The sequence below is a fragment of the Lonchura striata genome, chromosome 20 (assembly GCF_046129695.1).
Source record: "Lonchura striata isolate bLonStr1 chromosome 20, bLonStr1.mat, whole genome shotgun sequence".
NCBI lineage: Eukaryota > Metazoa > Chordata > Aves > Passeriformes > Estrildidae > Lonchura > Lonchura striata.
The window spans coordinates 10,532,494-10,548,251 of NC_134622.1; the positions used below are offsets into that span (position 1 = coordinate 10,532,494).

Genomic DNA, 15,758 nt, shown 5'->3' on the forward strand with positions numbered 1-15,758 from the left:
AAGGACACTGGGCTTTGGCTGGCAACAGCATCCGAGAGGATGCAGAATGCTCCGTGAGTCACTGGCATGACTGGGATCTGCAGCTGATGCTCCTCGTGCAGTGCCTTTACCCAGGGGACCTCCGTGCAGCCTTCCCTGTGTTCCCAGGGCTGAAGCTGCTGGGAGCAGAGCCCTGCCTGCCCCACAGGACAGGGATGGGCCTGCTGCTGTCCCTGCTGCGGGGGCAGGAGAGCAGCAGTGTCACCCTTCAGTGAGCTCTGCTGCAGCTGGAATTGTAAATGTCCATTCCTTTCCTTTTTTTATGGGCCAAAAGAAACGGCTGCAGCTCAGGGAGGGGCTCACCTGGTGACAGGGACAGAAAAACCAGCGTGGAAGATGCTCCTGTGATAATACAGCTGGTGCTTTAAATTTCACACCATGGCCTCTTATTTGTGGCATTTTCTTTCAATTAGGGGAAAAAATTCCTCTCTGGCAAAGTGCTGGGGAGCTGTGGCGGCTGACAGTGAACTCCCTTTTCCCAGTACAGCATTCCCTCAGTGCCAGCCTCTCCCAGCCACTGGGAATAGCTGCCAGTGGCTCCCTGACCCCAAACTCCTGTGGGAGCACTGCTGAGGGGCACAGCAGCCTCACTGTGCTGGAAAACAAGGGCTGTGGGCACAAGCTTGGTGCTGGAGCTCTCTCCCACCTAATAAATGAAAGGGAGGGAAGCAAGGAGTTGTTTCCCTGCTTTTTTGGTAATTGCTGGGCAGGATGTGGGAAGCACAGCACGGGAAATCTGCCTCTGGATCAGCTGCAGCTGGAGGCACACGGTGCTTTACTTCATGAATGAGCTAATTTGAGGCAGCAAGGAGATTTATGGTAATTGGTGTAAGGAAGGAGCCAGACACCTCTGAGCCAAGATTCTTTCATTTGGGCTAATTAATAGTTTTGTTTAACTAAGCCTGTTTGTTTTTTAAATACAAAGCATCATTCTCCTCATTGTAATTTCTGTTTCAGCAAATAACCACAGGTCAATGTCAGGTACTTGTAATGGGGGAAGGATTAACTTGGAGAAGCTGTTGAGCTCTCTGGAGGAAAGGAACAGATCGGAGAGACTAAGCCAAAGAATTAAGGAGAAAGTTGTACCCTATGGATTTACACTCCCTGCAGACCTAGACAGGGCCTAGACAGGTTTAAAATCCCGTGACCAGCACTCCATGGACTGCACAGTCCTCTGGATATTGGATCTGAAGGAGGAACCAGGTGCTTTGGATGTACAGGTAACATTTAGTGAGAGTCTGTGACACAAACCTGTCCAGAAGCACCTCCAAAAGCCACCAGCCAGCAGGGACACAATGCCTTGCTGAGACCACCAAATTCCAGGGTTAAATCCCTTTGGGTGTTACATCTCACTCCCTGCTGCAGGAGCCAGGGGCCACCTTGTGCTGCCAGCTCTGAGTCACAGGAACACAACACGTTGCTACAGGTAGCAGCAGACTGCAGGAGTCACACACAGCCCTCCCATCCCATCAGAACAGCATCTCCACAGCCAAAAAAGGGAAAGAATCTCCAGAGCAGCAGATGTGCTGCATCAGCAGAGTCCAGCTTTCAGCAGTGATGCAGCCACACAGCTCCCAAAAGGTCAGGAGAAACAAAACCCTGCCTGGAGCTCAGGACAAATCCAGGGAAGTTGTCTGTATTTACAACAAAGACTGAGTTTTAAACTCCAGCTGCCTGCACTACAGAATCCACACAGCACAGGAGAATTACAGCAGTTTTCCAGTCCTCACCTTCCAGCACTAACCAGTTCTGCACCCAGCACAACTTGAAGCACAAACACCCAGCAGCTTCTCCTTCTGAGTCAATAATTCATTCTGCCTGGATGCTGCTGTGACTCATGTGCTGTGATATCACAGCAGCAAATACTTAAAGAACATCAAGGTCTGTGTCCCAAAATCGTTCAGGAAAAGATCTGCTTGCAAATACAGACTTCAAGTATTTAAGTGGCTGTTTCTATGCAAATCAGCCCAGCATTCCAGGTTCTCTGGGAAGCTCCATGCTGACCTCTCCCAGGTTTATGTATATGGTTACCAGGCTGCTTTTACACAGGATAACGTTTTCATCTTCAGAAAGACCAAAATGCCACTTTAAATGCCACTTTTTTTTTTTTTTTTTTTGCCATACTACATATTTTCCAGTTATTCCTGAAACCTTGGCCATTACAAGTGAATTCTTCACCATCTGTAACAGTGGCTTTAATCCGTTGATTTTTGTACCAAAACTCAACCCCCAAAGGTTTCAAAGCCTGAGCCCAGCTGCAGCCTGTCCAGCAGAGCAGTCACCCCCAGTCCTGCACGATGGCACCCAGAGCTCCAGCTGCAGTGCAGCTGCTCTCAGAGCAGGTCTGGCAGGATGAGACCCGGGGGTTTGGGCTCCACGCAGTTGATCCAGAAGTTGGCACAGCTGGCGTGGTACTGGTGCCCTCCATATGCCAGCTTGAAGTTATCTGTCTCGGAATTAAAGGCCTGCAAGAAGAATTGGAACAAGTGTGACAGCCTGATCCCCTCCAGGGTCTAAAGCCAGAGTGGGAAACAGCACACGACTCTCCCCTGAGCACTCCACCCCAGCAACTCCATTTGATTTCAGCTGCAGGTGGACAGAACCTTCAGCCACCACAGCTGAGCCAGCCCAGACCTGCAGGAAGGGAGCCCTGGCAGCTCACTCACCTTGCTCCCTGCACCTTCTGGTTCTGTTCCACCTCCCTACCACAGGAGAAGCTTGTCCTGCTTGCCAGCAGACAGATCCTGCATTTATTTCCCTGGCTCCAGCCTGGCTGTGGGTTAGGCAGGTGCAATTCTTGCTATTAGTGTTAGTTCAGGTAGAATTTGATCTGCTTCCTCCTGTTAATTGAAGCTGCTTTACAATAGGAGCCTCTGAGCGTGTGAAGCCATGAACAGGCTGAAACCACCTCGCTGTTTGTTGCTAGGAGATATTTTCCAATGCCTCACAGCTCTCTATTTAAAAAAAAAATATCCCAGCCCTTCTCTCCACACCCTGGATTTCCTGCAGAGATTTCTAAAAATGCCACTGCCTGCTACACAAAGCCAAAAGTCAATATTTCTAGCACAAAGCCCCTGAAATCCCCCCTCTCTTGCTCCAGACACCCAGGCAGCACAAATTCAGGAACTCGAGGATTTTCTACCACACAACAGAAGGAGCACAAAACCAGAGAGCTGGGCACAAGGTACAGGCATGCAGACAGACAGGGGGAGGCTCTGGAGCATGTTAGTTGATCAGATCAAGAGTTAACGGCCACAAAACATGACTGGAGAAGAGGATTAATGATTGGTACAATTGAGAATGACAGCTGAGAGCTCATTAGCAGCTCAGCCTTCCACACTCAAGAAGAATGAGTCTAGAAAGAATGTTTTTTTACAGAGCCATACTTTTTTGGGAAGTTCTTCCACAGGTTTCTCTTCTTTCTGAAATAACGTTAAAACCAAAAAAAGTCAGGAAAAGTGCCTCTAGTTTTAACTGGTTGGCACAACTCTGCACATGTCCTGGGAGTCCCTCCCAGCTCTGCTCATGGCAACAGTCCCCTCTAGTGAGCCATTTAATGAAAAAAAGTCATTAAAAGATTTTTATTTGTTAAAAAAACAGTATGTATTTTTAAATCTTAGCACCTCTGTTTCTTGCCCACTACCAACAATTAAACTCAACCCTTTCTCCACAGCTGTGCCACACCAAAGCCCAAGGAACACTGGACATTCCATTGTAAGATTTTATTGAGACCCATCTACAGGTCAGAGTTTAGAAATTATAACCATGAAGATTTTTTTCTGTACTCCCACCCCTGGAAGTGCCCAGGGCCAGGCTGGAGAGCCTGGCACAGTGGGAGGTGTCCCTGCCATGGCCCAGGGGGCACTGGGTGGGCTTTAAGGTCCCTTCCAACCCAAACCAGCCTGGGATTCTCCAAAGGGAAGCCCAAACTGTAAATTCAGAAGGACTTCAAGCACCACACACTTACTTTGCTTCTGGAATCCACGTTTAGGAGACACACTCCACAGGCAAGGTCCTGGGCATTCTTAATCCCGGGGCGCAGCATGCAGGAAGAGAAATCCAGGGAGTTTTCATCTGGCTGAAGAGAGCAGACAGGAATTTTAGGCATCTTCAGTGCCTAAGAAAGTTTCATGAAGAATTACTGAGCACCAGGAGCCAGCATGCCACGTGGCACGGCAGGGTGACAACCATCAGAGCTGTCAGGATGGATCTGCCATCTCCACCAGCACCAATTTATAACTCTCAGAGCCTTTAAAAAGGCCTCAGCTACAAAGGAAGGAATTCTTGAGCTGCACATTCCCACATGCAAAGGGGAAGGCAAACAGAGGACCTGCAGGTGTTTGTGCAGCTGTGGGGAGGGAGCTCTCCCAGCCAGCCCGGGGAGGTGGCTGCAGCAGGGCTCATTGGCCTGGCCTCCCTGGGATTGCCTCAGCAAAAAAGGGCAGCTGGTTTTCTCTTTTTGGGGTTTTTTTTCTGAGCCTACAATATGGCAGAGCAGTACAAAATGGGATATTAAGGTTAACCAAACCATGGAATTCAGGCCACCAGCCACACACATGCTCAGGTTAAAGACAGGCAAAGGGTGGGAGAATAAGGCTGTAAATAATATATTATTGTGGTCACTTTTCTAGTTCTTAACCTCACATTTCAACCACATGATTAATTAAAACACTGCATAAAGATGATACAAAACTTCAAATTTTGCACTGAAGATAGTAATGCAAATAAAAACAATGACTAGAAATGCAAGAAGCCTAAAAAATGGTGTGATCCCAGGCCATGTGTGTCTCAATCCACACTGTGGGTATGCTGCTCATGCTGCCCTGCTGAATGGCTGGAGAGTAGCTGGAATCCTGAAAAAAACACCCTTTAATCTCTAAGTAGATCAATCAAATTAATAAAGGCACTCTAATATTTGTTTACCAAATGCATGAGTGAAGCAAATGAGAAGGTCATCCTGCAATTTGCTGTGAAAAAACCGAAAGGCTGTGCATAAAATTACCTTGTAACAAAATCCTTTAAAAGATAAAATTAACCTTTCCAAGCCATGCCTGGGAGCTGGAATCCTTCTCTGCAGTTAATTGGCACCTCTGCATCATTTAGGATCTGTGACTGTAACAGCAGAGAAGTGTGAAGCCAGTGAACCCCGTGGGGGATTTGGAGAATTCCAGAGTCAGGAGCCCCTGGGTTGGGGGACATTCAGCTGGACGCTGTGTGCATGTGAGAAGCCTCTGCTTGCAGTTCCTGCTGTGCTTCACCTTCAGCTGGAGCTGCGAGCCAGGAGCTGCTGCAGCTCAGAGGACATGGGGCCAAGCTTTGGACTTCAGGTAATCCCTGTAATCTTCCAAGGAAAAGCATTTTAGCAACTGTGTTTTAATCCACCTGTTTAAATCAGGAAAAGATGCTGGCAGCTCTTGGGATTGCTCCTATCAGCAATGCCAGAGTTCAAACAGGTGAATCCAGGTCCATCAACTTCCTCTGCCAGGCAGGAAAATGCTGAGGATATAAATTTCCTAGGATGGCAGGCTCTGTGCATCAGAGGACATCACCAAAATACCAGGAGAGGTTTAAAATGTGCAAAAGATGTATAAAAGGGACTGATCATCGAGAATGATGCAGGGAATGACAGTGAGCTGAAGATGGGCATTTCAAACAGAAACCAAGAATTCCAAGCCTTACTAATAAATAAATGTTTATTGGGAAGGAAAAACCTTTTGTGGCCACAGCTGCAGTGCAAGGAGGAAGCCACAAATTAAAACTGCTCAGAGGAAACCACCCCATGGCAATATCTGCTCAGTGATGTCTGGTGGGATGTGCTGATGCTGAAGGCTCCTTGGATATGCACTGAGCCAAAGGATCCACTGTGTCACTCAATACAAAGCACACAAAAATGGCTGATTCTCTAAAATGATGAGTTTTTCCATGGTTGAAGGAAGTGATTTTGCACATGCTATCTCCTGCAACACAAACCCCACAAGGTATTTACTGGCAGGGTGCTTTTCCTGCCTTCTATTTGTGTCTGTCCTGCTCCTCTGTGTGCCCCCCTCAATCCCAGCTCCTGTGCAGAGCCTTCCCATGGGATGCTCCTGCTCCACAGGGCCTCCCCTCAGACCATCCCTGTCCCCCTTGCCCAGCCATGCCCAAAGCTCTCCAGCTCCTACCAGCCTGTCTGGGAGCTTTTCCTGGCAGTGCAGAGCAGGAAAAGCTGCTTAGTCCATGGCAGGAACCAAAACAAACTCGGGCATTTCCAAATGCAGAGAGAAGGGAAAGCAGTTTAGGTGTTCCTGTGTGGCTCCACTGTGTGTTATGGAACTGTGAGCATTAAAGCCAATTGCAGGAATATTAAAAACAAGGTATGTGCTTGTCATTCTGGCTTTGTAAAATGGCTAATTTGGATTTTATTACATTGGCCTTACTGGAGATGTCCACAGACACCCAGGATAGCACCTAAATCATTAAAGTACAAGTAAGACAACATCATGTTTGTGCACAAATAAGAGTTTTCTTAGAGGGTTTGAAACTAGCTTTCACAAATAAGTTCATTTCCATTTTCCAAGACCAGAAACACAAAAAATCAACTCAGCCCACCCTGCAAAGCCTCTTTAAATAAAATGATGACATTTGTTTGAGTGACCAGGCATCTTATTTGGGTCTTACCGTTAGAGCAGCCAGGGACATGAAGCTGATCAGGTTGTTCCACACTTTATCAATATCCTTCAGCAGCTGCTGCAGCTTCTCACTGCAAACAGCAGTTGCTTTGATGCCCAGCTCCACCCTCTTTGTCACTCTGTAGACTTCAACAACCCCTGTGGATGTGAAACAGGGAGGATTGCAGAGAATGCACTGGATCCCCAGCCTTGAACTCAGAAATGGCAAAACCAGAGTGGCACAGGAGGGGTAACCATGGAGGGTCACTTCAAAGCTGGAGTTACATTTATTTGGCAGAAGAGCTCTTCATTCTTCAGATGCAGGCAGAGATTAGGATTAAAAATAATGCCACTTGGGGAAGAGTGATTCTATATTCTTGTTTTTCAGGGAAGAACTTTCAGTGAAGAGCATGTGGAAAATTAAAACATACCCTGTAAATATTCCATGCCTTGAGCAGACTGGATAACTTCAGTGCAAACAGATGAACTGCTGATTCCATTTAAGGTGTCGTTTGCTTTCTTTATGACCTGGTGGGAATGAATTTCATACAATGATGGGGTTTCTATCTTTAAATAATCATTACAAATAAGATTGCCCCCAGCAGAAAGTGTTATTTGCAAAAGGAGGCAAATTAAAAAAGAAACTATTGCCACACTCCATCACACATTTTTATACACTCCTGCTTAAGTAGATCAGAGGAAAGTGTGAACATTAAAACCTTAATGTATTCCCCCCAATAGTTTCATTACCAAATTAAGAGTTTTAGGAGCATGTATGCCTTGCTGTCTAATTTAATAAGAGCATTCACAGTTTGGGCTCTCTAATACTGAAATGCAAAGAAGAAATGTTCAGGAGCAGTGAAATATCCCCAGCAGCACACAAATGGTCCCTGGGCACAGCACACCAACAGTTCTGTCCCTCAGGAAGCCCTGAGGAGCCAGGCACTGGTACCAGTGCCCTGAGCACACAATACTGGGCACCCAAACACGGGACCACCCCACTAACCAGAGATCTGGAATATTTAGGGAAAAGCCAAACTAACCCCCAGCGACAGGGAGATTAGTGTAGGGTGTTTAGCTGAGGAGGTGGCAGCTTTTGGGTTAAAAGCTGTAATTCCCAGGGCTGATTCCCACACTTTCTCTGCCTGTTGGTCTCAAACACAGTGAGGCAGGGAGGAGGAAGGATCTGGAGGAGGAGGAGCAGCCACACTCACCTGCAGGGCACTCTCCAGGCACCTCTGCCACTCGTAGGCGTACCTCTCGCTCTCCTAGAGCAAAGAGAAGGACAGGCTCAGTCTTGTTCCTACACACTTTTCTCTCCCTCTCTCCTACACAACAGACACACAGCAGACAGGTATTTCAAAGGACTATTTGCAGATCAGCTGTGTGAACTTTTAACAGATCTGTTCCTAATTTCTCCCCATTCTTCCAAGACTCTCTATGCACTTGAACTCTAAAATTTGATTTCTGGGAGTGGGAATGAGTTTCAGAAGGAGAATGTATAGGGGTGGGTGAAAGGTTTCATTGCACACACCTCCTGCTGACACATTTGTTACAGTTCTAGCAATAGGGATTAGCAGAATTAAATCTGAGTCCTTTTCCCATCTCTTCTCAGGATGAGCAACAGAAATAACTACCACACAGCCAAAAAGTGATGCCATTCCCCAAAGCAAACAGTCTCTGCCAAAGCTGGGATTAGATTTAAAGTGTAACTAATTTCCAGTCATAACCTTAGGCTGCAAAGTCAAGTGATTCTGTGTTTCAGACAAAATTCTCTGTTTTCCCACTTCCCTTTAAAGATGTGAGAGAAGGAACTTCCAGGTTCCACTCACAACATCCGACTACACCTGGACACACCTCACAGTCACACCCATACCCAAAGAGACAGAGCCCCAAAGAGCTGGATACAGAAGCCCCTGATGTCAGTGCCAGCTGAGGTGTGCCCCAGACAGCTGCTTACCTCCACCTCCCCAGTGAGGTCCTTGTACTTGTCCCTGATCACGGGCAGGGCTGGCTTCTCGCTCAGAGTGTTGGAGCGGTCCCTGAAGGGCTGCTCCAGGGCTGCCAGAGGTGAGGAGCGACTGATTTCTCTGTCCCCCAGGCTCAGGCTCCTCTTATGAGACCCTAAAAAGTCAGGTTGTAAAAAATTATTCCTTTACTCTAAACACCCAAGCTGTTTAAAATGAATGAAGTGGCAGCAAGGGTTGTCCCGCTCCTCCAGAAAAACAAATATTTCTCTTTACTCAGTGACCGCTGCAGATTTCCCCAAGTCCCTCAATTCTTACAGGTTTTTGGCACAACAATTATTTTCCTTGTAGAAAAAGGCCTGCTCCAAATGCCACAGGAATCAATGAGAAGATTCAGGTCATTTCCAGCAGCCTTTGGAACAATCCCCATTAGCTAACTTATAATTCAATTAGGAAAATCAGCCTTTGATGAGCACATGCATCATGAGGTTCCTCCACCGTGGGCAGGCTTACCTTGCACAGACAGGTCAAAGGTGGCCAGCTCACTCTTGATCATCTCCTCACTGGATTTCACCTTGCCTTGGGACGTTGCCACCAAGAAATCGAACTTGCTGATTTTTGGTTTTTCACTCTGGAACTCTCCAAAGTCATCTGCGGCCTCTCTCCGCAGCTCAGAGGAGACCCCAGCGAGGAAATCGGCGCCCAGGGCTGCGTCAGCTGCTGCTGCATCCTGAGCTTCCGAGGGAATCCTGGCAAAATCCCCAAAGTCCCCGACGACGTCGTCGCCGGCACCGCCGGAGAGCGACCCCGAGTCCTTAAAGGTGGCAAAGGCTGCGAAGGAACCATCCTGCAGAGCATCCTCGCTGGAGAAGGTTGTCACTTTGGAAACTGTTGTCATGGTGATGTTTTCTGAGCTGCCAAAGAAGGTCTCCTTCTTCTGAAGGACAGAGGTGGCCGCGGAGGAGCCGCTGGAGGGCTGGGCGAAGCAGAGCCTCCTGCCCTGCTGGCCTTCGTCCCGCTCGGAGCCGGAGCAGTCGTAGCTCGCCAGGCTGCTGAGTGCAGAGCCACTGTGGCAGCTTCCAAACGGGCCAGCCTTTAAGTCATCCACATCTGAAACAAAGCCCCACAATTAGGAGCTGAAGCTCAAACCTTAAACTCTCCACGCCGCCCAAGAACCACGTGCTGAGAGCCTGGAGGAGCTGCAAGGACAGACACAGTGAATTGTTGTCTCGCTGAGGATTGGGCTGGAGTTTGCACAAAAATAATCTGGAAAATACCTGAGCATTTCATACAAATATTTCTCTGTTCAATGAATGCAAACCTTGACCTATGAATGCTGTGTTACATTTTAAGCTGAAAGTCACTGTACCACTATGGTAGTGAAGAAACACTAAAAAAAAAAAAAGATTTTCTGGCCAGTCCAGGTTGCACAGATCACCAGTTGAGTTTTCTGGCTGCAGAATCTACAATCAAAATATAAATTTTACAACTCGAACACCTTTAATGCGTTATTTCATCTTATCAAATCCAACCACACAGAAGACTGGGCTGACTTTTCCATTTCTCTGATAAAGTATTAATACACTTTAATTTTATATTCATGCTTTGATACAAATAACATGTAAAAATGTGCTGCAAGGATCTAAAAAAGCCTAGAAATCCTGTTTGAGCTTATCAGGGCTCCTGCAGTGCTGCACGGCCGACTCGTCAAACTTCCAGGTGCCAGCACTGACAGGGATATTGCAGAGATCATGTTTTAACTGAATAAGTAGTTTGTAAAAGCCAAGTCTAGAGAAAATCCAATTATTTTGCAGAAAGCTCCAAACATTTATACCCACCTGGTGATTACATGGCCCAATAGGTTCTTCTCCCTGCCAGGGGCAGGTGTGAGCTCACAGCCTGCAGTGCCCGGGGGCTCTGGCTGCTCCCACCCCACTGATCTTTTCCCAGACTTTTTCCCAGACTGACACTGACCCAGTGAAGGCACAGGAGCCAGGGCTGGGCAGTTTGCACTCAGGCATGAGCCCCCCTCCCCTGCAAACCAGCCCTCCTACCCTGCTTTTGGCATCTGTTCTCCAGCAGGAACAATTGCCAGTTCGGATTGCCCGGGGTCCAGCAGCTGCAGGAACAGCAAAGCCAGAGCACAGGAAGTTTTCCCTGAGCCTCCCCGGGGCTGAGACATGGTGCTGAACACCAAGGGATGAACAGGCTGGCACGCTGGGCTCTGACAGAGCAGGGTGGGAACAAGCTGAATTCCCAGCTGTCCTCCTCCTGCACTCCAGCCACCAGCCCGAGGATGAAACCATTCTAACCAACCATTTCTGCCTTGGTTTATTCACTCACTGCAGGGGGAGAGCAGGCCAGGCTCCAGGCTGCTTCCCAGGCATGACCCACATACATGGCTAATGAAAAACCTAAGCAACACAGGGCACAGCTCAGTGGCCACTGCCATGGGCCAGCGAGGCACAGCCAGTGGCACCAGCCCCTCCCCAGGGCCCTCCTGCAGCTGCTTTGTCCTGGGCAGCATCCCAAACCCGGAGCTGAGCCCCTGCACACGGGTCTCCATCTCCTCTGGAACTGTGGATGTGCAGGGGTAAACAGAAAGGGATGAAAGCACCTGCTCCTGGCACAGAAAAAAGGCTCTGAGTGAAAGGGGTCGGTGATTTATCACCACACACCACACCCTGTGCTCTCAAGTTTTTGTTTAAAGAAGGGAAATGAAAGCTTTGCATGAGAGAGAGGCAGAACCACCTCCAACACGTGAGCCAGCTGTAATTAATCCTGGGATCCTGCAAATACCACCAGCTACCAGGCAACCTCTGCTTCCCTTCATTCTGTGCTGGCTCCAAACGGCAGCAAAGATCTGAGCAGTGCCCCCAGGAGGGAGAGGGAGGAGGAGTGATCCCACCCCAGGACCTGCACACTCACATCCTGTCGGGAACCACTCCTTTGGTAACTGCTAAGATTTTGAGCTGCAAACACATCCTTGAGGCCCAGGTCAGGGCACTGCTGATCCACTCCTGCCTCAGGCACAGCAGCAGGCTCCAGGGGGAATCCTGAACTGACCTGCAATCAATAGGGCAGGAGAGGCAGAACAATAGTTTAATTATTCACAAACCAAGAGTCAAGATTCTCTGTGTGTGAATTCAGGCAGACACAAAAACCTCTGAAGAGGTGCAAAGGCTCAGATGAAATGTAATGGTTCTATTCTGTACACCTGATTTTTTTTTTTTTTTTTTTTTTGGGTAATTCCAGAAGGATCATTCCACTGAATAAACCTTTTTCTAGGAATATTATATTACTGGAAAAACACTGCATTCAGAGTCAGTGTTAATAGCTCAAGCAGTCCTAAAACAATGTAGTGAGAAGTATGAAAAGTAAGAATGTGGAACCCAAAGTCCAAGGTGTCTGATCATCACCTGGGACCAGGTGCACCTGCAGGAGCCAGCCAAGGGAAAGCACTGGCTGCAAGGGACATACAGCAGGATGAAATACAGCTAAAAATACTGTTTCCCAGTCTTATCTCATCTACAGAAAAACTTGTCACCCCTGATTTGAGCCAACTATAATAATTTATTTCAACTACCAAGGATTAAGTTATGGCTGGAGGCAAATTGCAGGCTGGAGCCTTCAATGTCAACAGTTTAATCATTTAAGGAAAACCCTTGACAGCATTAGTGACTACCTGAAGAAAACTGAGAAAGACAACTCAGGGACACTGGAATAAATTTAGGGCTTTCAGCCAGCATAGGAGACTTTCAGGGTTTTGTATTTCAGTGGGTATTAAGGTCTGATGAATGAAGCTAGCTGCGGTGTCACGTTGTGGCTGTTAGGGTGACACAGGTGGTGGCTGTGCAGCTCTGCTCCCAGCAGAGCAGCATCAGTGAGTGCTGTTACCCTGGGAACATCCCTGCAGCCTGAGCAGCCCCGGGGACAGCAGCAGCTGCTCCCTGCTGCCTCACAAGGGAGAGGAGCCTGCAGAACACACAGCCTCACGCACTGCTGCCAGCAGTGCCTTGCCTGTCAGCAGCCACAGAAATCCCAAGCCCGTTTCTCAGCTTGGAACAGTTAACAATAAAGGAATTACTGCCATTTGCTTTCTCTAAAGAATGGCTGTAGCTAAGGTGAAACCATCAAGAACGCTGACTGTAAGGAAATAGGAGAGAAGAGGCTCAAAACCTTGTGGAATTACAGGATTTGCTAATTATTTTGGAATGGTCATGCTAAGCAATGTTTCACAGCAGAATAAAACCCCCGAGCTGCCACTGGGAGCTCAGTCCCACAGAGGCCCTTGGGAAGGCCACAGCAAACACATCCACACCCTCCCTGTCAGAGCCCTCCCGGGATAAACCAGGGTGGATAAGCTCTTCTGTGTGTAGAATTAACCCAAATGAGGGCAAGGGAGGCAAACTGACTGTCACATCTGGACAAAAACGTAATAAATACAGCCATGAACGTTCCTCTGCCTCCTCCAGGAATGACGGGCTGAACAAACACAAGCTGCACCAGCCCTGCAGAGATAGGTCTCAGCTTTATCTATATTTTTATCTATTTGGTTTAAAAACCTTTAGGGCTGGGCATGACCTACTGATCTGCAGAACCAAGGAGGGGTGTTATGTTTTTCTCCCTTTTTCTTTTTTTCCCTTTTAAAGCCTCTGCAGCTTGGTGTAATGAAGAAAAGCCACATTCTGCTTCCTGCTCTTGTGGCAACTCCAAAACCCCACAACATTTTAACTATTCCACATCTCAATTATTTTTAGCTTTTTTCCTTGTCTGCTAATTTGATGCTAATCCCAAACTGTCAGTGGCTCAGGAGCTGGAGGAATTTGAAGTGACATAATTGCGTGCCAAAACTTTGCAGCTGTCATTCATGTTTAAAAGTTTCAATATTTAAAAGGTAGAACTTCCCAAATGGAAAATTCACTTTGGGGTTCTGGTTAACTCACACTGGATTAGCTAAATAAATATCAGAATATTATTAAGTGAGCTTCTACTCATAAAAGTCTAGACAGTAACACAGTTTTTCAGTGCCAACTCACAGAAACAACCCTGCCACCACACATTTCCTCCACTCCATCCCTTCTCCAACACAGATCTCTGGAAAAAAATATTATTTAGGTTGATATATAAAGATTCAGGATGTCACAGGGAGTGAGGTCAAAGCACTGGAAGAGGAGAAAGAAGCTCACCCACACCCTGCTCTGCAAGAGAAAGGCACCCACCAGCTTAAGGGGATACTAGAGCCTTAAACTCTGTATTTTTGAGGAAGAAGAGATCCATTGCTAGTTTGCAACAAATCACACACACCCCCACGTTTTCAAAATATGCCAAGATAATATTTATTAACACAGCAGGACTTACAGATCACAAAAGATAGGGATACAGAGGAGCTCGGAAGGGCGGTATCAGAGTAAAGCATGCAGGTCAATACTTGCAGAAGAGAGATATCAAAGCAGATCTGAAAAGGCACATTCACACAGGAAATGTTTAGTTGAAATCAGACATTAGAAAAAGCAGCAAAAAAACCTGAAGTTGATTAAAATATACAGAGAATCTCCAGTAATGCCAAAGAAAAAGGTACTTTACAGGTGTGTCAGTGCAGCAGATAACCCTTTGAGGGTGCCTGGGGCAGGGCTCCTCTGGCTGCAACCTTTGGCAGGAAGAACAAATCAGGTTCACCCAACAGGAGCAGGTGCCCATTCTAATGCTCTCAGCTCGGAGTGAAACATAAATTTGGTGTAAAAGAAGCAGCCTGGTCCAAACTAACAGCATGCAGCCAGTGCTCAAAGGGTTATACGGAGTAAATGCAGGAGAAATCAGGCAACATTAGTAACATCTGCCTTCCACACAGAGAGTTAAGAGTTTAAAGAGACTGGATCCCCTTTGGAGAGAGAAAATTTGGAAACCTTCACCCCTCAGGAGACCACAGGGCCCTGGCTTGGGAAGCAAGCCAAGGATTTCTCCCTAATTCCCAGCACAAGCACCTACCTGCCCATACCTGGAAGCTACAAATGTCAAAGCTCACAGCCAAGGAAGAAACAGCTCTGTGTGGGCACGTCACAAAGCCAAAGCATCTCCCAGCACCTCTGTCCTGCTGCTGCTCCCCTGGAGATGGGACACAGGGCTTGCACCCCTCCAGCTCCCCAGGACAATCTCCCATCTCCCAGCAGGGAGGTGACAAAGGGATACTGTCCCTTTCTGACACTAGATTTACAGATCGAAGGGAAGGATGAGGAAAAAAGAAAAAAAAATCTGCTTTTAAACTTCATGTAAACTGGAAAAAAGAAAAAAAAAAAAAAGGACTTGACCATCAGCAGTTCATAGCTTGAAATGCATCAAACACACAGAAAGGAACATGTGAGCACAGGAGTGTTTGTAGCAGAGTGTCCAGAGCACGTCCTGCCACCAAATCCAAAGAGTTAAATGGAGCAAAACTCTCCCTTTAGGAATAACAGCTAACTTGGCACCATAGGAGAATACAGACTTGTTTAAGTTTAATAAAAATAGCTTCTAATTAATACTTCAGAGTTCAAAAGTTTAGCAACAAGCACATGAAGGGCTAACCCCTTTAAACAAACTGAAAAAAAGAGGCTTTCCTGCCACAATCAGCAATTATTCATCAGGGATTGCTGTGGCAAAATCACACGTCCTGTAAAGAGCTACAGAAGTCAAACTACCACCAAAAGAGGCTAGAAAAATATTAGGAAAAAGTGCTTTCAAACCCAAAGTAAACATTCAAGAATACACTGTTGGTGCTACGTTTTGACAGCTCACTCAACTTGGGAGTTTCCCCAAGCAGTAATATGAAAATTAAATGTCTTTGCTAATAAATTATTCCTGATATTTTGTACCCTGTCAGAGAGTATCTTCCACATCGAAGTTGCCAACTTAATTCTCTCCCCTACTTAAAAATATCATATAATGCAAAATTACAGTACTGTATATTTTTTCTCTACCCATATCTGCAAAAAATGGAAGAAATACTTCATGTGGAAATAACCAATTCTTGCAGCAAGAGCTTTTACGTTTACAGTTTGTATGTTCCCCCTGTTCAGAAAAGCCTTTGACTGCATAAAACTTGTCCTAGAACACCGTAATGGTTCCC

General features: G+C 46.9%; 1 protein-coding gene across 3 annotated transcripts in view; it reads right to left on the bottom strand.

Moving 5' to 3' along the window:
• Nucleotides 1-1,659: 1,659 nt before the first annotated feature.
• SYNRG (synergin gamma) overlaps nucleotides 1,660-15,758 on the bottom strand; it is a 30,168-nt gene continuing 16,069 nt past the window's right edge. For 2 of the 3 annotated variants that reach the window (XM_077787588.1, XM_077787589.1), the window contains 8 exons: nucleotides 9,167-9,763; nucleotides 8,647-8,810; nucleotides 7,901-7,954; nucleotides 7,118-7,214; nucleotides 6,697-6,845; nucleotides 4,007-4,117; nucleotides 3,426-3,461; nucleotides 1,660-2,504 (listed from right to left, as the gene is read on the bottom strand). In XM_077787588.1, coding sequence (XP_077643714.1) covers nucleotides 2,373-2,504; nucleotides 3,426-3,461; nucleotides 4,007-4,117; nucleotides 6,697-6,845; nucleotides 7,118-7,214; nucleotides 7,901-7,954; nucleotides 8,647-8,810; nucleotides 9,167-9,763 — 1,340 coding nt within the window. In that variant the 3' untranslated portion in view covers nucleotides 1,660-2,372. The remainder of the gene's footprint in view (nucleotides 2,505-3,425; nucleotides 3,462-4,006; nucleotides 4,118-6,696; nucleotides 6,846-7,117; nucleotides 7,215-7,900; nucleotides 7,955-8,646; nucleotides 8,811-9,166; nucleotides 9,764-15,758) is intronic. The other variant, XM_077787590.1, reaches the window with a different exon arrangement.